This window comes from Tachysurus fulvidraco, chromosome 7 (assembly GCF_022655615.1).
Source record: "Tachysurus fulvidraco isolate hzauxx_2018 chromosome 7, HZAU_PFXX_2.0, whole genome shotgun sequence".
In the NCBI taxonomy this organism is placed as follows: Eukaryota; Metazoa; Chordata; class Actinopteri; order Siluriformes; family Bagridae; genus Tachysurus; species Tachysurus fulvidraco.
In genome coordinates, this window is record NC_062524.1 from 7,635,975 (window position 1) to 7,663,961 (window position 27,987).

Here is a 27,987-nt window from a genome sequence, read left to right on the forward strand (position 1 = left end):
CACACACACACACACACACACACACACACATATATATATATATATATATATATATATATATATATATATATATATATATATATATATATATATATATATATAGTTATTAATGTATTTATTTATAATACTTCTGAAATATTTCGAATAACAATTTATTTATTTATTTAGACAAAAAGCCATCATTTTAAATACAACATAAACATTCATTATAAATCTGTTTATTCAGAAAAATTAATGAATGTAATGGAATGTTATTTGCAGTTATAATATACAAAGGAGAAAATTATATATATAATTTATATACAATACACCACGTATCATCACCCAGACTGACGACTAATTCCAAACAATATGACAACAGTTTATTTTTCTGGATGTTTAGCAGATACACTGTATATGGTACAGACTGTCAGTTTGACCTTTTTGTTTTTGCATTTCTCTCTCGACTCCTATTTATATTTCTATCCCAAAAAACGATGAAGACAGAACCACCGAGTTGTCAATATTAATCCGTATATTCCAAACTTTTATGCTCCAGCGATTTTCATATTTTTGTTTCGTTCACGCACACAAACACACACATACACACACACACACACACACTCACACACACACACACACACACACACACACACACACACACACACACACACACACACACACACACACACACACACACACACACACACACACACACACACTAAGCCTGATTGACATTAAGCCCTGAATTGACACTGAGACGCAGGGAGGAGTGTGTTCAAGTAAGATGGCGGGAGAAGGAAGAGCAGAGGCATGTTTAATCTCTGTGTAGAATGACATAAGCTGTCTTCAAACACTGGAGAGCATGCGCACACACACTCACTCACACACACACACACACACACACACACACACACACACACACACACACACACACACACACACACACACACACACACACACACACACACACACACACACACACACTACCTTCATTCCACAGTCCATTGCTCAGAGGTCTACACTGAGGTTAAGGACATTTACATGATGTTACCACATCTCTAGTGAAGGTAATGACATCAGTGGCAATGTCTCATCATCAAAGCAGCATTAAAAGAGAGTTAGCAGTAATCAAACTCAGGCCACTACACCATATAGGTGACATACATACAGTACATTGGGTGCGCACACACACACACACACACACACACACACACACACACACACACACACACACACACACACACACACACACACACACACAAACTTGTACACTGAGTTGCCAGATTTTAATTATCTACATGATCTATTAATAAACAGGCACAGTCGATTGCCCCATAAGTGCGATATTTTTCCTGACTTCACATATACACTCTCATGACATACAGATGTGCACTTCACCTGCTTCTGTGTAACATCACATTACATAATCATGTGGTGGACATGATCACCTGGAAGGTTTATGTGTGTGTCTAAATCTTAAAGCTCTAAATTTAGTTTTTGAATCTGATGTAGGTTAGAGATTAAAATTATGTTCAGAAGTGTGTGTTTGTGTGTGTGTGTGTGTGTGTGTGTGTGTGTGAGAGAGAGAGAGAGTGTGGGTGTGTGTTAAATTAGTAGGTACAATCATACATGTATTACGGCTAGATTTAGACATGGCTTAAGGTTTAAATATTATTGTTCTCTGCAGTCCACTCAGTAAACAGGTCCACAGTCCACTTCTTCAGCATGACACCTACACACACTGCTCTCTAAAAATGCCAACTCCTTTAAACTTCTTCGTCTTTAAGAACGCGTCATGTACCAGGTCGCCAGTTTAAGCTTTTATTGTTCTTCATTTATGCTGTGTCATTATAGACGGGTCATTCAAAAACCTCTGAAACACTGTTTCATAAAACCAAGCTGGCATATCAGTCTTTAATTCATTCACGCTTCTCATCGTTCCACCATTTATTTCAATTCCATGCTTGAAGAAATTCTAGTTCAGCACTGAAGAGTTCATTGTCCTTTTTTGAAAAAACTCCATTGTGCTGAATCCGGTGTAATAATTCGAAGTCATAAGGTCAGTGCTGTACGATGGATACAAGGATTTGCCAGCTAAACTCCTGCATCACCACTTTTGGGAATTTTCAACATATTACATATAGCTTTGCTTTTTTTTTTTTTTTTCGGAATGTGTACTAATATTACATCATATGCATATTTTGAGATAAACTTTTAGAATAATAATAATTGGCTGATGCATCAAGAATCACTTCTAAGATTTTCTCAGAATATTCTCAGTATATTCTCTGAAGAATGGAGCATCCTACTGGATTTAACACACCAGAGACTGACTTTTGTGCATCCCTCATGTCTATCCTATCAATATCACCACACACACACAGAGGGAGAAATTCAGGACGCCTCATGGCACGGAGGCAAGACAACTTCGGGCTGATTAATGACCGTGGTCTCCGCTCGACTCTTCTCCTGAATTTCAATCACACTCACAGGTCAGAAGTATGAGTGCACTCGAACCACCGAACAGCAGAGGATGTAAGAGATCACACTCCACACTGACCCGACTAGCTCTCCATGGGCAGATTTTCGCTATATATAGCAGCACTTCTTCATCTTCTATCAAGATACTGACTTGTTAAGACAAAACAAGAAAGACAAGATGACTGAGAGAAAAGAGAGTTTTTTCTATCCTGAATATGATGAATAAGAAACATGTCGTATAATCGGTTCTATAATCTATCGTAACTTTTAACACAACGTTGTCATTCGTGTCATCGTGGAAAACCCAAACATCAACACGAGCTCGCTCAGTTCCGGAGACACTACCGAGACTCGAAACTTCCCTTTGTGTGTGTAAGAAACCGGAACGAGAGAGACGAGAGCGAAATATCGGCACCGTAAACATCAGTCAGACAACAGCAGTGATGGATTACTCCATGTTTGGACAAATGTCTGCTGTCATTTATTCAGGCTGAACGAGATTCGTTTTCTATGCCACAATTCTCCATGAGTGTAAGAACAGGAGACCTTTTAATGTAAATAAAAAAAAAGCACAGAGTATTTTGTAGTTGTTCGAACAATATTCCCACATCCAGAATATACTGTAATAAGATCTGGCCTATTCTTTCACCTCATGAGTAAATATTAAGTCAAATTTACTCCCCTAAAAAATAATGAATATCAACATGATCAACATATCAAACACATTCTGCACCAACACGATTACACCACACTCACCTCTACTACCGCATTACTTCAACAAAATCGCTATGTATAAAGAAATGACCTTCACGTGTAACATTTATGCTAGACGTCAGACACCGTCAGACTCACTGACTTCAAGAAATGAGCCTTAAAGTTATGTCAGTTACGTACGAAAGTTATTGGTATTCAGAGTTGTCTTACTCAGGTACTTAATGCCTTTAGGCTTCAACATTCAGATTATTCAAATCACTTGGCTGTGGTTCGTGCCTGTGAGGATATCTTTTTTTTTTATTATTCTAATAATTGTCTAGAGCACCACATTGGAAAACAAGCACTTGACAATCCTTAAGACCTGGGGAAAAGACATGGGGAAAAGGGGATAGAAAATGAGGACTAAAGAAAGAAATATTTTCTTTCTTCCAATTAAAAAAATGGAAAATATACAAGGCTAATGCAATGATGTATATAAATGATTCTGCTCTAAATATGGCCCTAACATGCACATCTCCCAGGACTAAAGAGCCAGTAATAGGTACAATGCAGCAATCTGGCAACTTCTCACCTTGTGTGCAACTCATGAACAGCTAATTAGACATCAACTGACATTCAGGTCATATAATGCTTCTGATCCAATAAAATGTGCTGATGAGATGGATTGTCTGATAAATATGACATTGTTTTGTTGGTGGTTATATACTGTATGTGTGATGTTTTCAACTTCTAAATTTACGCATGTTAGACATTTCACAAAAGAGCCCTGGAAGATGAACCTTGGAAGGTAGAAAAGAAGATAAAGTCTTAGAACTGAGTAATAATGCTTCTAATGTGAATGTAGCCTTCAAGGTGGAGAGAGAGAGAGAGAGAGAGAGAGACTGGGGTCCAACCGATATGGAAATTCTTCAGTACAGATTTAATCCTGAGCATGTTTGACTAGCTTAAGGGTTATACATTTCCAATTGGAAAGTGAGCTGAAAGTTTGACTGGGGCTGCAGGGATAATCACACAACACTGGCCATGAATATTTATGTCTCACCTTAATGTAGATACAAAATTGAGCTGGAACTATAACTTAGAGCGATGTGAAAAGCAGACATCATTAATAACACCAGCCTGCACATGCGTGTTTATCTACACGCTGTCATTAATCCTCAGGACAGCATGAACAGAAAATCTTTGACGAATGCTCGATATGATGGACTTTGATTGTAAAAAGCGTTGTGGAGGAAGATGTTTTCATTACCAATGTTTAAAAGCATGACAGCTTATTAACTACAGAATTGATTTTGTTGTACAGTTTCCTTCATCTACATCGTGTTTCATTAGATAGGAAAATCCTACAAGTTGCTAAAATTAGCTATTATAAAGACAGATACAGCTGGTAATGCTCCTCACGTTACAGCCATATCATCACAACTTTTGAATTTTAATAGAAATTTATGCCAGCTTCGTTTTTTTAAAGCATTCGGATCAGATTTTATGTATTTTATGTGTTTAGGGCCGTCACCATTATTTTTTATTTGTGTTCAGTTAGCTGTGTTGAGTTTCACAGCTGTTATTTATTGCAACTGTGCTAGTAACATGATTGTAATTTTTAATAGTGATACAGTTTTTATCAACATATGTATACAAGGATGAAGAAAAAATGTGTTATTGGTAAGTAACTTTTGTAAACCTGCTAATTGTTTATGTAGCCAAAGATTCTCTGAATATTGTAAGAAACAAGTAGTTGGAAGAAGCTACTGGAAAAAAACTTGCACATGTATAATATATGTATAGTTTGCAAGAACATTGGGACTGTTTTGTCCGTATAAGGGCAATTTCTCAACTATACAGACCATTTTATCGGCTGGGAAAACTTGGACCTTGGAGTGAATATCTGATGCTAATTTGCTAATTCTTTGACAAAATAAAAAACCCTGAAATTTACAACAGGTTTATATGATGTTGTTCCTTTGTAGCTTACTAATGTTTTGTGAAACATAAACAAACTTGGTTAGAAAATGAACATATTGCTATACTAGGTCTTTAGTTAAGATTAACCAGCTAATTAATGCAAAAACTCTTGGTGAAATCATACTAGTCATACATAAAAGTTGGTGAAATAACTAATCACACATGAATTAGATTTTAGTTGCTTTATTTCGGAGCTTTTTGCAATTTTGTTAATGTTACTAGCTATTATAGTAATTAGAGGCTAATGTACTTTCAGATATAATATACAGTACTCTCAGTATCAGGTAGCGACTGAGGAAAATGATGCATGGAACAATACCAGGCCAAATGGTTATAATACATTTCTCCATTTTCTTCTGAGGATCTCTAAAACTAGCTGCTGCAAGGTTCCATTAAAAAAATAGTGCATCAAGTTATTGAACTTATTTTACCTACATACTGTAGCAACTTACAACACACAAAATTACCCTAAGACTTTTTTTTTTAATGCTGTTTCTGCTACGCTTAAAGATCTATAATAAGTATCCAAGGATTTTTTTTGTTACACAAGTTACACAAAGGACCTTTTAAGATTTTGACTAAATAATAGTTAATGGTTAGTTTTGTGGAGAGGAACTAAAATGCAAAGGCGTGAATATTTGTTTTCTGTATTCTGTTTATTGGCTTTTGTAAGGTCTTTGTGTTTTCTTCAGAAAAAGTCAGTAGCTCTCAGGAGCATTGACTTATCTCACACAAGGCAGCCTTTATCTCAGGAAAACAAATGCTTCACTTCCTTAGAAAATCCTGTCTGCTTAGGCATTCTCATACTGAAGAGGATGTGGGGTAGTGAGGTTTTGAATTATCCTTGATAGCAGGAGCGTGTGTAATTTCATCAAATCCGGCGTTGTCGTATGTTTGTAGAAAAAACCAAGGTTGGGAACAAATTCTGGAATTGTTTATTCATGTACTTCCTGTCAAAAAAAAAAAAAAAAAGAATGGCAGAAACAGTGGTAATAAAACAAGTGTAATGTATCTCATGTCAAGATTGAAGACTGGATGCTAGGCTAATCCCAGACATATAAATAGTAAATTGAGATATTGTCATATTTTACATTAAATATTGTGATTGACATGAATCCATACTTTGGCTAGCTACTGTATGTCAGTAGATTTTGATGATCACATCTCTGTTGTTAGAGGTTCTGTTCCTGCCTCCACATCGTGTGTGTGGAGTTAACGTTGCGTTCACTTCCTATGCTTCACAGGTTTCCTCCGGATTCCTCCCCTTGTCCATTTCTAAATTGTCTGTAGTATATGAAAGGGTGTGTGTGTGTGTGTGTGTGTGTGTGTGTGTGTGTGTGTGTGTGTGTGTGTGTGTGTGTGTGTGTGTGTGTGTGTGTGTGAGAGAGAGAGAGAGAGAGAGAGAGAGAGAGAGAGAGAGAGAGAGAAATTATGCTCTGCAGTGTATAGGCACTTTGTCTACGATGTCCCCAGCCTTGTACCTCGAGTACTTTGGTATAGACTCCAGGCTCATGACCTTGTGTAAGAAAAGCTGATGGATATTTTCTGCAATGTTAAATAACTACAAGTTGATGCTTACAAAATAAACAGCTAGCCAAATCTAACTAAAAGCCTTTGAGAATACAAATAATATAAAGCTTGTTACAAAGAAGAACTTATTCATATAACACATTCAGCTGGAATGAAATGTAACCTGCTGTAGTCCTTTGCACATAGCCTTGATTTTCAGTTGAACTTAAGTACAGTTAACCTACGATTCAGAACTTGACGATCTTCACTGTCTATCGTTGATTCTAGAGCATGCTTTAGCTACATCTTCACTTAACGCCAGTTACTCTTTAAGTGGTTAGTGCACAAGTGACTTGGATAAAAGTTGTGATTTTTGAGGGAACTTATTTTAAAATTAATCACATTTCCAGTCCAAAAAAAAAAAGAAATCTTACATACAACAGACCTCATAAATGCTACTGATGCATGCCACTGAATCCATCAGTAATAAGAAATAAGCTTTTTGTTTTTACATATATATATATATATATATATATATATATATATATATATATATATATATATATATTGCATTCTTTAAAATTCTACTGGACAATTGGGACATAAACAATTTGACTGTTAAAGGTCCAATCAGAATTCTCATCCCGACAAATTACTTGAATGTCACTATTGCATTTCATGGCTGAGCCTGGAAGATTTCTTATTGATTTCTAAGATTTCTTCCTCTGTGACAACACAAAGGATTTAGGATTTTGATTGACAGGTGCCAGTCAATGTCAGGATAAGTTTCACCCTCTTGTCTGAAGCATTAAATTTGTGGAGACTGATGTCAATCATGCTTTTGGAACTGAATGACTTCCACTGCCTCTCACCCCTTCCCTTGACTCTCTCTCTTTTTCTCTCTGTCTTGCTCTCTTTCGCTCTCTCTCTCCCACTCTCTCTCTCTCTCTCTCTCTCTCTCTCTCTCTCTCTCTCTCTCTCTCTCTCTCTCTCTCTCTCTCTCTTTCACTTTCGCTCTCTCTCGCTCGCTCGCTCACTCTCGCTCTATCTGCCTCCATTTTTTTCTCCTAACATGTTTTCCAGTAAAACACCTAAATAATAGGGGTGTAACAATGCAGCATATTCTATTGTTTGAGATGATGATCAAGAACAACAGATTTAACAGACCGAATAATAAAGTAGGCTATTCATCATAAAGTTCTGTTTATATTAGTTGAGGTGTAATAAAAACTTAATCAAACTGAAATGGAGCTTCCTGTTTGTCTCTGATCAGGAGAGGTTACAGAGATAATAATTGAATAATAATAAGTATAGCAGCATATCAGGTTATTAGGCATTAAAGTACAACAAACCAAAATATCTAACCGATATATTTTCAGCTTGTGGAATATCTCAGGTCTACTTTTCATCATTCTTCATATTTTCATCTATTCCTGGAACCAACTCACTTCTGAGCCAGATGCTACAGTTTCTGAAAAAAAGCAAAACGTTGTAGAGAAATAAAAAAAAAGGAAACTATTTGAAATGTAAAATATTAGCAAATAGCGACGACAGAATCAAATGAAATCATGCACGTTGTCTGAATGCCTGTTTAATATTAAATTCTCTGTAATGAAGCAGTATGCAGAATAATTTTAATGAAGCATAATAAGCTAGCAATAAAACACAGCTTACATGGAAATGAAGTTTGATGAGCAGCGTGTGTGTGTGTGTGTGTGTGTGTGTGTGTGTGTGTGTGTGTGTGTGTGTGTGTGTGTGTGTGTGTGTGTGTGTGTGTGTTTGTGAGAGGTATCACTGATTTATTTCTAAAAATTTGTATCTGATTATCAGTGAGTTAAACTTCAAAACATAGCAGCAGTTTTAGTTCAGGTTTAAAAATACTTCCTGTTTCTATTTCCGTCATTCTGTGGAAATAATTATGGTTAATTACGTATAAAACCAGACTTTTATTGTATCAGAGCACTGTATTTAGTTAACCTTTGTGGTGGTACTGTACGAGTGTTCGCATTGACAGCATAATGAAAATAAAAATCTTCAGCTTCTTGTTTATAGTACTGCATGATGACATGACGTGTATCCATAAAGGTGCTGTTCTTTGCCACTTGAGCGATGCCAACAGATCTACTTATTGCCTTCTAATGTTGTAAATCTAACATGGTGTCACATTATCAGCGCAGCGCTCCACTAAACACTGCTCTCTCATAAAGGAGGCTATAAAACACTTCTACATGGAGCTTTCTGGATTCTGGGTTTCTGATTTTCGGCCCCACACGAAACCTACATGAAAATTGACCTTTTACAAAAACATTTTTGATGCTGTTTTAGTACTTAATCTTACTTGTATACTGTAGATCTGTTGCTTATAAAGAATTAAAATTGCAGGAGTATTTTTTCCACTAGTGTTTTCTGAAAGCGCTGCACTTCATCACAGTAACACAAAGTGACATATTTGATAGTTGATGGTCATTTTGTAGCGCTTCGTGTTTCCTGCGGAGCAAACTTATGTTGTATCTGAATTTTTTCTCATAACAAGCTAATGTGTTATTCCCATGCTGAGTTAGAGAGCATGTCTCAAATGAACTAGCCAGAAAGAGAATGACACCCATAGAGATCATTTAAATCTGGGATTCTTATAAGGATGTAGAATAAAAAAGAAGAATAAAATAAAATAGCATAACATTTTGTGTGTGTGTATGTGTGTGTGTGTGTGTGTGTGTGTGTGTGTGTGTGTGTGTGTTAGAAATACTTATATACATGTTCACAAAAATAAAGAGTGATGTGACCTCGCTGTGTGCAGATTTTTTTTTATGTTTTATCATGAAAGTGACGTGACATACGGCTAAGTACGGTGACCCATACTCAGAATTCATTCTCTGCATTTGACCCATCCAATGTGCACACACACAGCAGTGAACACACACACACTGTGAACACACACCCAGAGCAGTGGGCAGCCATTTATGCTGCGGCGCCCGGGGAGCAGTTGGGGGGTTCGGTGCCTTGCTCAAGGGCACCTCAGCCGTGGCCGGCCTGAGACTCGAACCCACAACCTTAGGGTTATTAGTCAGACTTTCTAACCATTAGGCCACGACTTCCCCCTCATGAAGATTATTTAGCTGACTGACATGAAAAAAAGAAAGAGAAAGTTCTAGTCAGTGTCACTGCATCAATAGCCTGCCGGTTTATACTAAGAACTCTGGTCCCATTATAATAATTATAATAATTGTAATATAATCGATTGATGGTCTATTGCACATGATTGGATTTCACAATCCTATCCACAACTACAATAAACCACATGTACCTCTTATAACAAAGTTACATCTGTGGAATTGGGCAGATTTTACCAACTGTATACAATAAACCTGCTTCTTGGGTGCTTGTCAGTGTGAGCAGCCCAAAATTGCTGTTAAAACGATCCTACAATTATTATTACAGTATATTAATGCTGAACGGAGTGTAGATGAGACCTGTTGGAGTTTAATGCCTGCAGTATTAGCACACAGACAGCAATTGAACAGTGCATACCGAACTGAAGAGTTTTCACTGAGTGCCGCTAATTCGAAGCCTCTGATTCAAATAACAGTACTGAGTAGTAGGAAATTTAGTAGGCTCGCTATGGGAATGGTATTTTACCACTTTTTTTGCGGTTGCATGCAGTGTGAGATGCAGCCAGTGACTGGAGCTGGATATTAACTCATCCATACAAACCTAACAGACCAACATGTGTGTGTATGTGTGGGGTGGGTGGTGGTGGCGTTAGGGGTTTATAAAAATCAGTTGACATTGACATATTGATTGAATCAATAGGCATGGGGTATCCTAGTGGTTAAGGTGTTGGGCTAATGATCGGAAGGTTGTGAGTTTGATCCCAGGTCCATCAAGCTGCCACAGTTGGGCCCCTCAGCAATGCCCTTAATGCTCAGTTGTACAAAAAAAATTAAATAATGTAAGTCGCTCTGGATAAGGGTGTCTGAAAAATGCTGTAAATGTAATTGACAATGAAAAAAAAAATGAATAATGCATTTGTGCTCTTCTTCATCTTCTCCTTCTCCTTCTTCTCCTTCTTCTTCTTCTTCCTCTTCTTCATCTTCTTCTTCTTCTTCTTCTTCTTCTTCCTCTTCTTCATCTTCTTCTTCTTCCTCTTCTTCATCATCATCTTCTTCTTCTTCTTCTTCTTCTTCTTCTTCTTCTTCTTCTTCATCTTCTTCTTCTTCTTCTTCTTCTTCTTCTAAATATGGCCAAAAGTCCTGTTCCAGAGGAGCATTGATTATTTGCTCTATCAAAATAAAGAAAAAACATCCTGCTATAATTTTTGGATGAGGTCTAGGATATGTTTCTTAGGAATATACATGATATCACAGATTTGCTAAATGATTGGATCATCGATAGCTCATTGCATACACAACACAGTGCAGGTCATGTGTCTGTAAGCTGTAGACTGTACTGTATGTTGTATTGTCTGCTTCCCCTTGCTGTGAACATGAATCCCATTTTTGAGAGCAAATGTGATCACATCTGCTTCGTATGTTCTTTATTTCTGTATAATACAAACACACATAAATCTCCACTGGTTTTATCTAAAAGCCCTCTTCTTCTTCTTCTTCTTCTTCTTCTTCTTCTTCTTCTTCTTCTTCTTCTTCTTCTTCTTCTTCTTCTTCTTCTTCTTCTTCTTCTTCTTTTCCTCCTTCTTCTTCTTCTCCTTCCTCTTCTTAGTTTGGAATAAACAGCACATTTAAGTTCTCAACTAGCTGACAGTTATTTAAATGGGTTCATGTTGAAATAATCTTTTTAATTATTGTAACTGACACAATCGGTAAAATCAAACACCATTAATTGCCTTATTACATACATGAAAATGAAACGATGATTTAGTTAATATCTATACGCAGTCTGTGCTGTCCTCTAACTCCCTCCTACACCAGAAGAAAATTGATTTTAACTCCTTTAACGAGGTTGAAGGAATAAAGTTCACCTGCCATTCCCTGCAAAAGCTCCCCGAGGTCCCTCTTTTAATTAGAGGTTGTGTGTTCCTGTGTGCGCTTTTGTGAGAATTTATCAGATGGATGGCGGATGATGGGAGTAGCGAGAGCGGTGTGGCATTGTGATAGATGCGCTCGGTTCTCCCAGTGCGGCCTTAACACTGCCAATCTGTCAGCTCTCAAAAGCCATTACTTAACACATTAGTCTGGCGCATAGCACCGGCCTCTCAGCTGCACACAGCGAGCGTTCACAAAGTCCCCAGAGGCCGAGCGCTGAAACCCAGCGTGTGTGAAGTAAGGTGTGAGGTGAGGCCACGATTGTGGTATCCTTGTAACTCTTAAAAGTCCAACTGTATTAGTATAGAAATAATTAGAAATTATTTTTCAATAATAATAAAATACATACAAATGTGTAAAACCATCTCAGACACCAAAGATCATTTACTACAAGGTTTCTGCGTTTTGCTCGTATGAATGAACAAATGAACAGATGGATGAACAAATGCACAAAATGTGGTTAACTATCAGTCATGAACATAAGAAATTCTAATAATTTGCTTTGAATTTGTTTATTTTACTTTTAATCCGTCATTTGCGTAACATGCTGTACTTGTAAAGTGACCTCATCAGTCATTATCACAACACTGAAATTAAAAACAAACCTATTTTTCCTCTCTCCATGAAATTCAGAAAATGTCGACCATGTGACGTCTGGTATATTTAGATATTATGACTGTTCTAGAGAGACTAGGGGGATGTGGTAACCTAGTAGTTAAGGTGTTGGACTACTGACCAGAAGGGCATGAGTTCAAATCCCAGGTCTACTAAGCTGCCACTGCTGGGCCCCTGAGCAAGGCCCTTAACCCTCAGTTACTCAGTTGTATAAATTAAAATAAAATTGTAAGTCACTCTGGATAAGGGGGTCTGCTAAATGCCTGAAATGTAAATGAATCTATCAATAGTCTTAAATGAACAAAGGCATTTGTTATAAGAAAAAGGTTAACATGGTTAAAAGACTGAACATCCGATTCTGTTTTATTTAAGAGTCTTTAAGTGATATTTCGAAGGCTTAGCTTTAATTATTCAAAGATAATTTTAGTTGCACAATGGAATATTCGAAAATATTCGAAACTCTGTTGTGTTAAACAAGTCTCACATTTCTTGTCATACATTCTTATTTCATTTTGTTAATGTAATTAATTCATTATTTTAGGCTTCTTGGTCCAAGTGGATTTCAGATCTAAGTATTTTGCACGTTTTCTGGCTGTGATGTAAAAAAGTGGTTTAGCGTCATGTTTGAGTTTGAATGGCGAAGTTATTTCTGAGGTATCACTACTATTAATACAACGCAACACTTTATTTATACTTGAATGTAAAAGATATTATTTGTAACTAACAATTAGAGTAAAGACTACGTCTCTGTAATGTCTTCATGCTTCTCTGCAGAATATATCCAGGCATCACCATTATCAAATAAATGAATGAGTTTTAGTTTACTGAAATTGCTGTCAGAAGGAATCTGTGTGATCTGTTCTCTCTCTCTCTCTCTCTCTCTCTCTCTCTCTCTCTCTCTCTCTCTCTCTCTCTCTCTCTCTCTCTCTCTCTCTCTCTCTCTGTATGCTGAAAGCTCCCTGCAATCTCTCTGGCCTGTCACAACACAGCTCTAATGACAGCAGAGATGATCAAACTCATGTCACGTTTACTGGTTTGAAGTCCATGGCTTTGCTTTACCTAAGATCATACTGGTGTCAGACAAGCAGATTCACAGATCTCATCATTTCACTTGGCACTTTTTCAATTCCTTTTCTGCAGCAGCAGTTTTATACATGGCCTAAGTCTCTGACTGGGGTCTGATTTATTACTGACAGGTCTAATAAACAATACAGCATGCTTTTATAAGGAAGTATTCAAACGATGCTGATATTTTGCTGATCGCAGGCATTCACTTTAAAAACATTGCTGATGAACTATTTCTTTCTATGCCTTTCTTTTCTATCTGTTAATCGTTTTGGAGCCAACGTCTTGGGCACTTTAAACATCTACACTTGATATTTCAGATGTTTGGAAGTCTGAAGCTGGGAGACATTTTACCTGCGATATTTCATTATTTGTTTATTTTATTTTCTTCTCCATCATCTGCTTGAGAGTAATGATAAAACATCCATCGGTTTTTGTCGTTTTCTTTGGATTATTCATGAAAACAAAGTGTTAAATGTTTATTTACGATTCTATAGTGTGTGTACAGTGTGTGTATTCATACTTATTCAATACCCATGTTTTTGCATGTTTTTGTCCTATCCGTCTGAATTGTTTATTAGGGCTAAGCATTTTTTTTCCCCCAGTGTTGCAATAACAAGCTGTGTTATTTATGACTAATTCCATTCCAGTAGCACGGGAGTGAAAGCTCTCGTGTTTTTTAATAAATGAAAACAGTGTGGCAGTAGTGAGAAGGAAAAGAGAAGTGGTGCTTGTGCCACTGTAGGGCATACTTTGATGTGCTATTAGTGTGTAGAAGGTGCATTAGAGCAATAGGACAGCGTGTCTCACTGAGTAACACTCCATGATCAGAGCGGTGGGTAAAGGGGAGATGATATTAGTTTTATAATCCATGCTTGACACTAATATATACACTGTGTGTTTAAAAACACTCCGAGAGTGTGTATTGGACCGCGAGCACCTCAGTAGGATCAGGGGAAAGGTTTTATAACCAATGTGAAGCCCAAATCATGTTGGATACACAGCAGAGATCTGTTTAAGGTCAGTTTTATTACAGGTTCATTTAGTATTATGTAATATCACATTGCTACATGAGAACAGGCAACAAAACAAACCTATTCATTCATCCTTGGGACATTAATAATTATGTTTGTAGCAAAAATAGTTTTTGAAAAAAATGATAAATAAATAAATAAATAAATAAATAAATAAATAAATAAATAAATAAATAGATTCTATCTATCTATCTATCTATCTATCTATCTATCTATCTATCTATCTATCTATCTATCTATCTATCTATCTATCTATCTATCTATCTATCTATAATATATCTACAATATAATCTACCTATTTTTATTTGTGTGTGTGTGTGTGTGTGTGTGTGTGTGTGTGTGTGTGTGTGTGTGTGTGTGTGTGTGTGTGTGTGTGCGTGTGTGCGTGTGTGTGTGTGTGTGTGTGTGAGCATGGGGGCAAATGCATTTTATATATCATCATATAGACTGTAGATATATTCATTTGATTTTAATGACTAACTGAACATTACATCATTTTGTAGTAAACATGATGATGAAGCTAATGCCTTATAATCTGTTCAATAAGAGCAGATTCCCATTTACAGAAAAGCAGAAATCTCAGATTCACAGACCCATGCTGTTTCTTATAAAGAGATGAAGGACACATGTTAAATTCTCTTACAGTGTTGGGTATGTTAATATATTAATGTGTGTGTGGAGCATGGTGTTTAATCGTATAGCAGAATGGAGGCTGAACCAGCATGCACAGGTGTGAGAGCCGTGTGAGTGTGTGTTTGTGTGTGTGAGCTGAAAGTGTTCACGAGGAAATCTAGCATGTGAAAACCTCTCTGCCTTTCTTATATATATATATATATATATATATATATATATATATATATATATATATATATATATATATATATCATATGTAAATATAAGAATATATGAATCACAAATTCTTGTCACACACACACACACACACACACACACACACACACACACACACACACACACACACACACACACACACACACACATACACACATATATTGTATATATTTTATAATCAGTTATGCATATACACAGACATGTACATGCTCAATGTCACTATTTACCAATGACATCCACGTCTCTGCTTGTTCCATCCCAGTAAGCTGAGTCTCATCCACAAAACGTCCCATATTCGGTCTTGTCAGCAATCTGTTGTGCACTAATGGTTAAAGAGAAAAAAATACTCAGATCTCAGACTAATTTCCTTTTATCAAATTCACTGAAGTCTTTATAAACACATCTCCAGTGAGAATGTAGACACTCATGTGTGAATATTTATCATTAAGGCTCCATTCACCTTACTGATTCAGATCAATATCTGTATTGTGCTCCATTTCAGGTCATCTCATTCCTTACTGCGTAATAAGTCAGTGAAATTAGAAACGATCCTTCTGCAGATAAGAGACCTGGAAAGTTGTTTTAAATACGAAGACAAGAGAAGGTTTAACCTGTATTTTATTTTAATGATGGACTAGAAATGATCAACACAATGTAAAAACAGTCTTTTCTCTTATTCGTGGCTTGTTTTTGTTTGTCTTGTCTCATCACGGTCGACCAGTACAGGTTCACGTTCAGTTTTCTTACTGCAGAGACTGAAACTATCTTAAAAGGTTTCTTTTTGTTCAAAATGAAATTCATTTCTATTTTTCCGAGCTTGTAATATTGCCTATTCAAGGTTATATTCTCTTGATACAATGAGAAAAAAACTAGACAAACTAGACAAAAACAAAAACAAACAAACAAAAAAGCCCTGATGCTTGATTTTTAATTATGTTACCGTACAAACAGAGCCCGCTGTTGTAGAGCTTCATTCAGTACAATAGCGGCTGTGTGAAATGATTAATCACACTACATCACCCTGGCATTTCTAGAAAAAGCAGAGATAGCATCTTAGCGCATGGATGAGAAACACAGTCGTGTGACATGGTAACTCCTTCAGGCTGTGTTTTTCAAGCTCTGACCCCTGCTGGGCCATCAGATACAGGGACAGGTCTGTGTGTAGCCTCCAGGGGCATCAGCTCCGTATGTCACTCCTGTGAAATCAGAGCCAGATCTATTTGGCAACATTTTGAAAGATTCAACAAAGTGCTTTGTAGACGTTTTATAGCAAAGAGAGATTTTATAAAACCATTTGAATTACTATAATCCAAAGAACTGAATTGAATGGGTTAAAGGTACAATTCAGACTATATCACACTGACTTTATTTATATGTGGCATTTATATTCAAAACATAAGGCATTTAAACATTAACGCAAACGTTTTTGTGTATTCAGAATCGATTTGACTTCAGGTGACTTGACTCAAATTTCAAATGATTAAACCTCATTTGGTGTTTTTTTAGATTTTTGTTCAAAAATCATGGGATAGAAAATGCAGACTATTAGAAAAATTTTTTTTTTTTTTTTGGGTGCCAAATGGAATATAACATAGCATAAAGAAGAGGTAAGAAATTAGTGTAGACTTATAGGACACAAGAGGCAAAAAAAAAAAGAGGTAAAAAAAAAAGAAGCAAATAGTCAAATGTAGTTTAATACAGAATATATTAAATGTGTTAGGATGACTTGTCATGTAGAAGAGGTGGAAAGGATCCTAGTTAAGAAAATGAAATGCATTACATATCACTGTAAATTTCTTAGTTGTAGGTTTTCCCCACAATTACTGCTTGTATATAGTATAGCACAAAAACTACAGCACATTCTTTGTAACTAGATGTAACATATGTGCTGTACTGTATCTGCTGTCGCAGGAGAAGTCAAAGGACCTTTCCATGAGCTCTCGAGCCGTGTGGTTAGGGGCGGAGTCATCTTGGAATAGACCACTCCCACCCTTCAGGATATAAATATTTGTTTAAACAGAAAAGTGTCCATATAAAACGATTAAGTTTGTCAGGACCGCATCGGTCATGCGTTTGTCAGTGGATATTCATAGATTTATGTGTCTCGGTCTGTCTACTACACTAATAAAGTCAAAAAGACTGGTTTCGCAGTTTCCTGTTAAAGTCCATCTTGACATTGCGATGGCTTTCTGATCCAGCCATGAGAATGATTTCAATATGTTCTGCTTTTGTTAAAGGCAATTTTAAAGCCTATCAGAGCCTATTTGAAGCCGATAGATAGTTTTTTCCCCCCCTTCAATTTGCTCGTTTTTTGCATATATATTTAAAAAGGGATATTTGTAATAAATCCAAATTGCTTTAATTAATGAATTAAAAAAACAAAACAGATTAGTGCAGGTAGTTTTGGCTGTTTATGATGTTTTCTCTTTGCACTGCTGCTGTTCAGTAAGTGGAGCTTGTCCCTGGTGGACCTTGGCAAATTGTGGCGATTTAGCACGCATTCTTTGAACAGCAGCACACATACGGCCTGCAGTAAACTTGAGTGTGTGTGTGTGTGTGTGTGTGTGTGTGTTTGTGTGTGTGTGTGTGTGTGTGTGTGAGTGTGTGTTTCACAGCTGGAGTCAACAGGCTTTCAGCAGGAAATTGCATTAGGTTACAAGCTTAAGGATTCGGCTCAGAGCTGAAATTCTTTCAGAATATGATCCTGTGGTCTTTATAAACACAATACTGGGGTTTAAGTCTGTACATAAGCAAGCTATCCCATGTACATTAAAGTTTGATCCTGGTCATCGAGCTACTCAGGGACCCCAGAAGCCCCATTAGCAATGTGTTTAAATTGATTTAGACATGCTGCATCCCTTGAATAGAAAATAGTTTAACAAAATGTAATTGAAGGGAAGTGATAAGGTTCAGCATCTCAGGTTTCATTGCTTAAATTTCATTAAGTAGTTTTTTTCCCTCCTGTTTTGAAAGAGGCCCTGTGTGACATTTGTGTTCACACTATTGTGTTCATGAGTGCTTTTGTAGCTCATGCAATTATTTTTAGAGCACGCTTTTTGTTGTTTTTTTCCCCCCCCACCGCAAATCCCTGTTTAATGTGTTTTCCACTTGTTCCATCTTTTTTTAAAGGGTAAAAGAATTGTTCCCTGCTTTCCGTGAACGCTGTTTGTGCTTGTAACGCACTTTCTCACTCCTCAGTCACAAACACAAATGACTTCCGCCAGAATAAACCCTAGCAGGAAATCACATCGGGCTCCAACACGCAGTCCGGTATTTGCTCTTCATTTTTCTTTTAATCCTGCAAGCCAGAGAAGCTAAATTATACGAAGCTTGCTCACATATCGAGGATTGTTTTGGCTGCTATGTTTACACTAACAAATAAAGTCAATATCAGTTGTAGATCGCTGCAGGTTTACAAAGAGACGAAAGACTGAAATGGAACCCGGATGAATTTAAGTGAAAAGAGTAGATCTGTTACAGTACCGTGTACTTGAATGAAAATTATATCAGTTGTATTGATGACTGATATTAAGGTTTTCACATGATTGCACTAGAGACACTTTTATCACGACATTCCATCTTTTTTTACCTCTTGCTCCCCGTATCTTTCTATCCTCCTCTTGACTGGCAGCGTCACATTATGTCCACAAATCAATGCAGCACTGTAACAAACCACAGGCCCTCTATAAAAACGGATTCTCAACGTGCCACTCCGTCGCTCTTTTTCTCCCCGGCCGAGTTATTTGTGTCCTCAACCACTAAATCATATTGATTAAAGCTTGTCATGGATTTGAAATGAGGTCCTGTGGGGTCACTCGCAGCAGAAATGGCAGTTTATTGGATTACAGGCTTAATTTGATTTGGAGCGCAGTGCGTGCATCAGAATGTGCAGCCTCCACAAAGAGAGCTCTGCTTATCACCTGACATTTGGACCTCTTCTGAAAACACACAAGTCTTCCACTAGACAAGACTGACATTATCTAGAGGATGTTGTCCCCCCCCCCCCCACCTATACAATAAGGATCAAAATTGAATTGATATCAGCAAAGAAATAGTACATGATATCAGAGGAGAAAAAACATGAATTAGATCTGACAGATTTGGAAAACTTTATTTATTTATTTATTTATTTATTTATTTATTTATTTATTTAGGAAATGGTTAACACAAAGGAGACTTCATATAATGAAAAATATAAAAATATGTAATAATAAATAAATCTAAAACAATATTAATAATAAACAAATATCTGAACATAATCAATATATATATATATTTATATATATATATATATATATATATATATATATATATATATATATATATATATATATATATATATATATATATACAAATAAAATATGTAAATAAGTAGGCCTTACTAATTCTGACCTGGTAATATTTTGTAGAAAAGACAGACATGTAAAATGCCATGGATTAAAAATGACATATTCAATTGTTTTTTAGGGCAATATTAATCTTTATTTTGTCATACCATCATGGGTGGCATTTATCTCCAGATTAATTAAATACACTTGAACAGTTTAAGGCAATATAGAAAAAATGTACAGAAAAATAATGGCAAGGATTCATAGCTGTATCACCTACTTATTTAATTCAGTTTTAACCTTTATTAGGCTTGTATTTATTGTTAATAGATATTACAGTTGCTAATAGATTCTAATAAATCATTTTATAATTAATTAAATTAAATTAAATTAAATGTTGTACCGTTCAGTACAGGGTGTTATAATCAGTAGCTCCTTATGATTTTAAGCTGCCTGTGAACGATTGATAACATTTCACACCTTAGAACCCATTTCCTGTTACCAATGAACAAAGAATTGTAAGCACATAATTTATAAATGCTTATAACACACACACACACACACACACACACACACACACACACACACACACACACACACACACACACACACACACACACATTCTATTCTTATCTTAATAAAGATTCTATTTTTGAATTTGCTTTAGCAGTCATACTGTATATATTGTGATTGTGACTGATGTCCTCTATTGTTTCTATTATATAATATGAAAGTCATATCATTTGCAGACATTTCAAATAAATAGACTGTAGACATACAACATCCTATTTACATTCTAACAGTCCAGGCATGTTTGGCATCAATTAAATTGAAAGTAAGTGCTGTACATAATGTCCTGTATTTTTCCTCTGGTTTGTGTTTTTTTTTTTTTTTTTTTTGTAAGTAAATCAGTGCTTCTTACTTTAAATGCTTTACCATCACTTCTTGGTTTCAATGCATAAATGGGAAAATTATACAACAACAACAACAAAATAAAAATTACAATGCTAGGCCAAAAGACAAGCCTGAGTCTACATTTTTGGGTTGCCTGTATAGCCAGTGTAATGATACATGAGGGATTCAGGTCTGGATATAAAAGAAAAAGAACTCATTTGGAGAAGAGCAGCACAGCTCCAGTTTATTATTCCATCCCAAAAATCTCATTAAGTGTGACGCTGAAGATTAGTTCAGAGGGGAAGAAGTGAAGCGAAGGCAGCTGCAAATAGCTGAGAGGAGAGGAGTCTTTGTTTGCCATCATTAATTTGAGCCCAGAGTGGCTCAGAGGAAGAGCGGCTGATCTGCAAAAGGGTCGAATTTGACAGCAGAACAGGAACAGGTGCCCCCTATCCTTCTCTCTGTTTCTCTCTCTCCCTCTTGCTGTGTACGCGCTCATGTCTTTCGCCTCCTCGCCTCTTAATTGGGGCGATCGGGCCATCTGCGATGCTGACAAAGGGAAGTCCGTTTTGATTTATGGCGCCTCAGGATGGATTAGTCTTGCGAATTCTGCCCAGTGAAATACCTTGGCTGAGGGTCTGACTTCACAGAGGGAAAAATGTATTCAGATGCACTGAGCTACAATTATTTTGTAGATCTTCTTAACATCATATTAAAATGATTACAAGGCATAAAAGCTGTGACATGATGAAATTGTGTTCTTGTCCTAGGGATGTAAAAGAGGGCCTTTTATATGAAAGAGAAAGGAGATAAAATGAAAAAACTTGAAAAGAGCTTAGTATATTTCCTGAATACTGAAGTGTCCAATAACAATGAGGATTATAGGAGGAAAAAAAAAATAAATGAAAGGAATTCTCTTATTTCATATGCACAAAAGACTGAAAAGATGTCCTGTAATGTTGCACATTAAAAAAATATTCATTATTGGTCTGACTTAAAGTAAAGGATTTACATTTATGGGCACATTTCTCCATTTATATTTTGTCGCAGAGAGTCCTGTGGTCATTTTTGCACTTACACACGCATACACACAAGCGCGCTGGACGAATGAGTCTGCTTTAATGGTGCGTCTAACAGCCTCCTTCCAAGGCCATTAGTCAGTTCTAGTGCATAGACACGGCATGATATTACAGCGCTGCTTAGCAGCTGTCCAGCTCCTCCATTGGGCCCCTTGCATCCCAAAGCTCAGAGCTTCAGTGTTAATTGGCCACTGCTCCACGCCACTGCACTCCCGCTAACTGACACACACTGGAGGCAATGCTTTGTTAGCAGCAGAGGAGCTACCGGAATCCATCTTCATTTTTGCCTTTCCTTTTTATTTTCAGAATCTCAGACTAAAAGCAGCACAGGGAGTTTTTTTTTCTTTTCTTTTTTTTATTAAGGTTTTTTTTTATTAACGTTTTATCTCCTCTTCTTTAGTTCAAATGCAAAATGGCCACAGCTGCTTGAATTCTTTTAGATACAGATGCTTTATCTGAATTATGCTGTGTATTTCAGCTTTCTCATGTGTAAAGATGAATAAATGTCAGCACATTCAAGGTTGCACAGCACCATAGGAGCCATCGTGTTCTTATTTCTATGCCCATTATTCTCAATTCCCAATATTCCCATTATCAGCAGACCTTTGGACTTTTCTATATTTCACATTCTGGCTCTGTTGAATATATAATAAGAACAATGCATGTCGAATATACCATGGAAAGAACCATCGGATTTGTTAAATACTTCCTTCTACATCTAATCTTTTTAACATTCAGCTCTTTTGAAGAAACATTTGAACATTATGCCTTAAATGACCAAAAAAGCTGCTGACATAAAGTCAATAACAAGTACGCAGCCAAAATGCCAGCAAGATCTCTAATTTACTTATTGATGCATATTAATACCTTGATTAGTGCAAATTAGCACTTAGATGGAAACACAAACGAGTAGCAGTAGCGTGATTGTATTTTCAAAATGAGCTTCTGTAATTATTCTGTTTAATTCAGTAACTTTAATTATTGAAGGAATCGTGTTCTGCTTCAGTGCAGCACAGGAATTGTTTAATTTCTGATTAAAAATAAAGTGCCGGACAAGTCAAAGGGTGCGTTTCTTAAACGACGCACATAATAGGGTGTTGTAAAATAATTTTTGCAAAGGAATTCAAGATTAACTCATGATTTTTTTATACCATGAACTCATTTGATTCTGTGATTCATTTTGGATTCCATATAATAGAATTGAGATTGAACATCATGCTGTTAATGTCAGTTTCTTATATCTAACATATTATACATTTAATTTACTATACAATGTTTTAATGGTCATTTGGCCACGATTCAGTTGTGAGAAATTCAATATTGTACAAATTGTAGGTTTAATAATAATTAATTAAATAAATAAATTCTTAAGAAATATCTCATTTCACTGGTAAGAACAACAGTGTGTATGCAGTCTGAAGTTTATTGACATTTGTGATGTGTTTTGTACATTAAATCAACAATGTACAATCCATAGTTGACATTGCTATACAGTGCAATGCAGTTTTTTAAATAATTAACAATATGTTACACAGTAATGTGCACTGTACAATATATTATACATTATTAGAAGTATATCACTATTAGCTTTTTTTTTTAATGGATCAAGCATAGAATGTTTTTGGTAATCGGGAAATAATGTGTTAGAAAATTTGCTTATATTGGATTTGCTTAATTTATAAGTGAATTTGAAGCATTACAATAAAAAGGCAATGCCTTTTCTCATAAATAATTATATTCACGTAAATAATGCCTAGTGAATGCTTCATTACCAGTTATGAAGGTAATCGTATATATGTTACTACAAATCCTTACAAATGTATTAGTACATGTCATAGATGTATTATTAGATTAATATAATTATGGCCTTCTTTAAAATGTTACTAAGATTTCTTCTGAGCAATATTGTGATGAAGAGTTGCACTCGATTATGTTCACCTTGGTATAAGGTTATATTTAGAAAGTTAAGCTTTAGATTCAAGGTATTCATTTCTGTGGGGGAAAAAGTTTCTGTCTCTAAAACCCAGTGCATGAGACATTAAGAAACCTTAGAGGTATACACATTCTGCTCTTGCTGACCTGGCAGCATGCAGTGCCCGGGGGAGTCCAGCTGTTTGCATCTGGCTGGCTGTCAGTGCCAGTGGTCTCTCGTACCCATGTTTACCAGATGCCCTGTCCCCTCAGGTGAACGTTGCAGCTGGTAGAACGAAGCACCATCAGACCCACTGGCACCTCGCCCGGCCAACACACGCTGCCATGTGGACACCGGGAAGCTTGTGTTAATATACAGTAGGGTCCAATAGTTTGAGTCCAAGACAGTCACCATTTATCAAGAAATAATATAATACTTTATTCAGGTGATTGGTATTATTCTAATATGTACTGAATTCTATACAACTAAGACCAATCTATTCATAGGTTTTGAAGAAAGAATTTTATGAAAGCGAAATATGCATTAATATCCTGTTCACACACCATCTGCTTCATATTTTCAGATCCCAGCAATGTCTTTTTTTATTTAATTTCAATCGTAACACACGGATGCACTTAAACCAAAGTGTTAATTATTGTCTTGTCGAAAAATAGCATCTGATAATGACTCAATTATTATAGCTTTTGTATGTTTTTTGGCAGATTCATTTTTTCCAAACTGTAAATAATACATATTTTTTTTTATTGATTTATGTAATAATCCTTAAAGTTAAATGACCATTTTACATGGTTTTAAATAGACATGTAGAGAAACTTAAGCACAGATGGCAGATGGGTGGTTTCACTTATGTGACTTTATTAAATGCAAAATGATCTTTAAAAAAATGAATCTTAAATTGTATCATTATTGCTGTTGAGCAATAATGATTTGACCCACAAGCCTGTTACTAAATGACCAGATTTCTGCCTGGTGTACAAACTGAATAAAAAAGTATGATTGGTCAAAAGGTCTTGTTTGCAAATTGCAGGTTTGTTATGTCTACCGTGACTGACTTTTCAATTGAAATTGTACCAGGAAACAAATAAACATCCACAATTTGTATTATTAACAATTTATATTGTTTAGTCTGGATTTAGTCTCTAGACTAAATAATTCCTAAATTATTAAACATTATGCAAGATGTTATCTAAAGCTGGACAATATGAATATAGACATCAAAATATTTGTGTCATAATACAATTTTCTGAGATATTGTGGTATAAGTTTATTATATTTTTATGTGTATAAAGTATCTGAAAGCATTTGGTTTGAAATGTAAAACTCTAGCATGTTAAGTACTGTACACAGTATTAAATAATTTTTTTATTCATTACAGTGCTATGGCTGAAAAAATGTTAGCAAACCTAAATATTATGAAACATGTCATATATCATAGAAATGTCTAACAACCATGATATTATGAAAAAAAACGTCCAGCCCTAATGTGAACACATTCGACATCACAGGCCGCAGTAGGTTACTGCTAAATATCAGAATCTTGTTTGATAAACATAGTTCTCTAAGCATGTGCACTGGATCAATAAATCCATTAAACAGTCAACTATTAACATACACCCCCCCTTCCCTTTCCGCCCCACCCACCCACCCCAGCCAGATCTTTTTGAATCAGAGAGATATCAGTGACAGCGGTGCAAAAAAAAAGCACCAAAAAAACCAGACTCATTCTACACATTTCTGCTCTCTTGACATTTATAATAAAGTAGGCTCTGGTGCACACACTGCTCTGTCTTTGTAAAGGTTCATTCATCAATGTGATCTGTAGTGAACTGTACGCAAAATTGATCTTTCAAACTTGCTCAGTCGGTGAATGCGTATTTTCCCTCTAGTTATTAGCCATAAATAATTGATTCGAGCCTTTAATCATACTTTCCAAGCATGTATTGCTGGCAATAAAACACACATCATTAGAATGTTTAACACAGTCTGGCCCATTATTCCAGGTGAAATTAAGAATAATTTGAAAAGTAATTGATTATCATTGCTCCTTATTTATTTATTTATTTATTTATTTATTTATTTATTTATTTATTTATTTATTTAAACATGCAGCAGCTTTATGCGCTGGTTTAAAAGTTTCTTTTAAAAGAGTCTCTTGGGTAATGTATATTCCATTGATAAGATAAAGACGAAAGTTCTAATGTTTACACCAACAACTAATAAACTAAAATATTTTTAATAGAAATTAATTTGACCTTTGCAAGTCAAAGCAGTCTTGAGGTATCGTATTGATTGCGTCCAGTTTCCGTAGGTGAGTTACATTGGTCCACGTAATGCAGTGCTTAAAACTAGGTTGTGCCGCCCCTAATGCTGACACATGCTGTGAAGCAATTCTAAAACCTTATTTTCTAACTATTGATCCTGGATGGGTGGAGGGGTGTAGGGGGTGGATGTCAGCGCATAAGATGTAAAAAGCTTGGAAAGACAGATCTGCTGTCACGTCTTACAGTAGAAATCAGGCAATCATTGTCACAGCACTTCACCATGCTCCATATGAACCTAATTCCACTCACTGCCACTAAATGGAGAGAATGCGGGGGTTCATCAATCATCAATTCAAGGAGCACTTGCTGGTTAATAGTCTGCTCTTTACTCACTGAATGGGTGTCAGCATTATTAGACCAGGCTGCTGGATATCACCAGCATTGCATAGTAGTTGAAGAGGAAAGGTTTGGTGATGTTGAGAAGAAGGAATAGAACAATGCTGCTCAAACTTTGAACACTGGATTCTTTTTCTTTTTCACAGCACCCCTGTAGTATTTCCCAGATGATACTTGTCAGCTAATACTCTCAAACTGAAGCTTGCAGCGAGGATCGATTATCTGTTTTTCTCTCCGAATCCATTTGTTCTATCTTTTTGGTGGAAGGTCTCAATGCTTGAGTAAGAATTGCAATTGGAACTGAAGATTAATATCTTCTTACATTTCTCCTGGCATTGCAATGCTCAATCGAATGCTTAGTTGTTTAATATTGTTTGCCAAGGTGTTCTTGAAGTTTAACCAGCTCAATCATTGATATATGTTTTTTGTTGTTCTTGTTGTCATCATAGGTTTCAAGTGTTCATGGTTCCATCCCAGGGAAGTCAGAGCTACTTAAGTCAGGGAGCCCCAAATCAACATTAAAGCACATATGGACAGAAAGCACCAAGGACTTGTCCATCAGTCGTCTGCTGTCACAGACTCTGAATGGGAAGGAGAACGCCACTGCCCTGGATCTTCGCTATGAAACGCCAGAGCCCTATTCAGAATGGGACTTATGGGACTGGCTGAGGAATGCCACCGACCTCCAGGACTCGAGGCCCAGGGCCAAAAGGCGGCCCATGGTCAAGACAGGAAAATTCAAGAAGATGTTTGGCTGGGGAGACTTCCACTCCAACATCAAGACAGTCAAGCTCAACCTTCTCATCACCGGCAAGATTGTCGACCACGGCAATGGTACCTTCAGTGTTTATTTCCGCCACAACTCAACAGGCCAGGGCAATGTATCTGTTAGTCTAGTGCCGCCGACCAAGATCGTGGAGTTTGATGTGACAGCGCAGCAGTCAGTCATTGATGCCAAGGACTCCAAGTCCTTCAACTGCCGCATTGAGTATGAGAAAGTTGAAAAGGGCTCCAAGAACACGCTGTGCAACTATGACCCGTCCAAGACGTGCTTCCAGGAGCAGACACAGAGCCATGTCTCCTGGCTCTGCTCAAAGCCCTTCAAAGTCATCTGCATCTACATCTCCTTCTACAGCACCGACTACAAGCTGGTTCAGAAAGTCTGCCCGGACTATAATTACCACAGCGACACTCCCTATTTCCCCTCGGGCTGATGGATGCCACTGATGCAAAGGACACAGGCAAAGATGGGACTCTCTCTACCCAAACACCAACCACAACAAATATGTGTTTCTTGTACCTTCAAAACATGTGACCCAGAACTAAATAAATATTTCAGATGGATTTTTTTTTTTTTGGCAAACATATTTTACAACTGTAATTCTGATGGTTTAAAGTGTCAGTCTGGTTTACAATTTAGAATATTTGTAATTGTTATTGTTTTAGTTGGTTTTATTAATGAAAATGTTGAATAGATACAATGTCAGGGTATTAAATTTGTAGGGGTAGTAAATTATGCCAATTGCTAACTGTTTGTTTGTTTGTTTGTTTGTTTGTTTATTTATTTATTTATTTATTTATTTATTTATTTATTTATTTATTTATTTTGCATATAAAATTTAAATATTCATCCCTTGTTTAATTTTTATTTCTAGAAATATCCATACAAATGTTAATTTCTAAACGTTCATCTTTAAATGTTCAAGATTATTATTTTATTTTTTTTCTGAAATCCCTAAACAATGCGTTAAGACAGTAAATTTTACCAACAGTTCACCAGAACAGATACGCAGAAGAACAGTTTAAAGTGAATTCTTTATACAGAATCAAACAGAACTTTCCCTCA

The 27,987-nt window shown here is 36.3% G+C and overlaps 1 protein-coding gene across 1 annotated transcript in view; it reads left to right on the forward strand.

Moving 5' to 3' along the window:
- nxph1 (neurexophilin 1) overlaps positions 1 to 27,686 on the forward strand; it is a 31,651-nt gene extending 3,965 nt beyond the window's left edge. The window contains exon 2 of the mRNA XM_027133765.2: positions 26,591 to 27,686. Within this exon, the coding sequence (XP_026989566.1) occupies positions 26,591 to 27,355 (765 nt within the window). The 3' untranslated portion in view covers positions 27,356 to 27,686. The remainder of the gene's footprint in view (positions 1 to 26,590) is intronic.
- Positions 27,687 to 27,987: the final 301 nt, after the last annotated feature.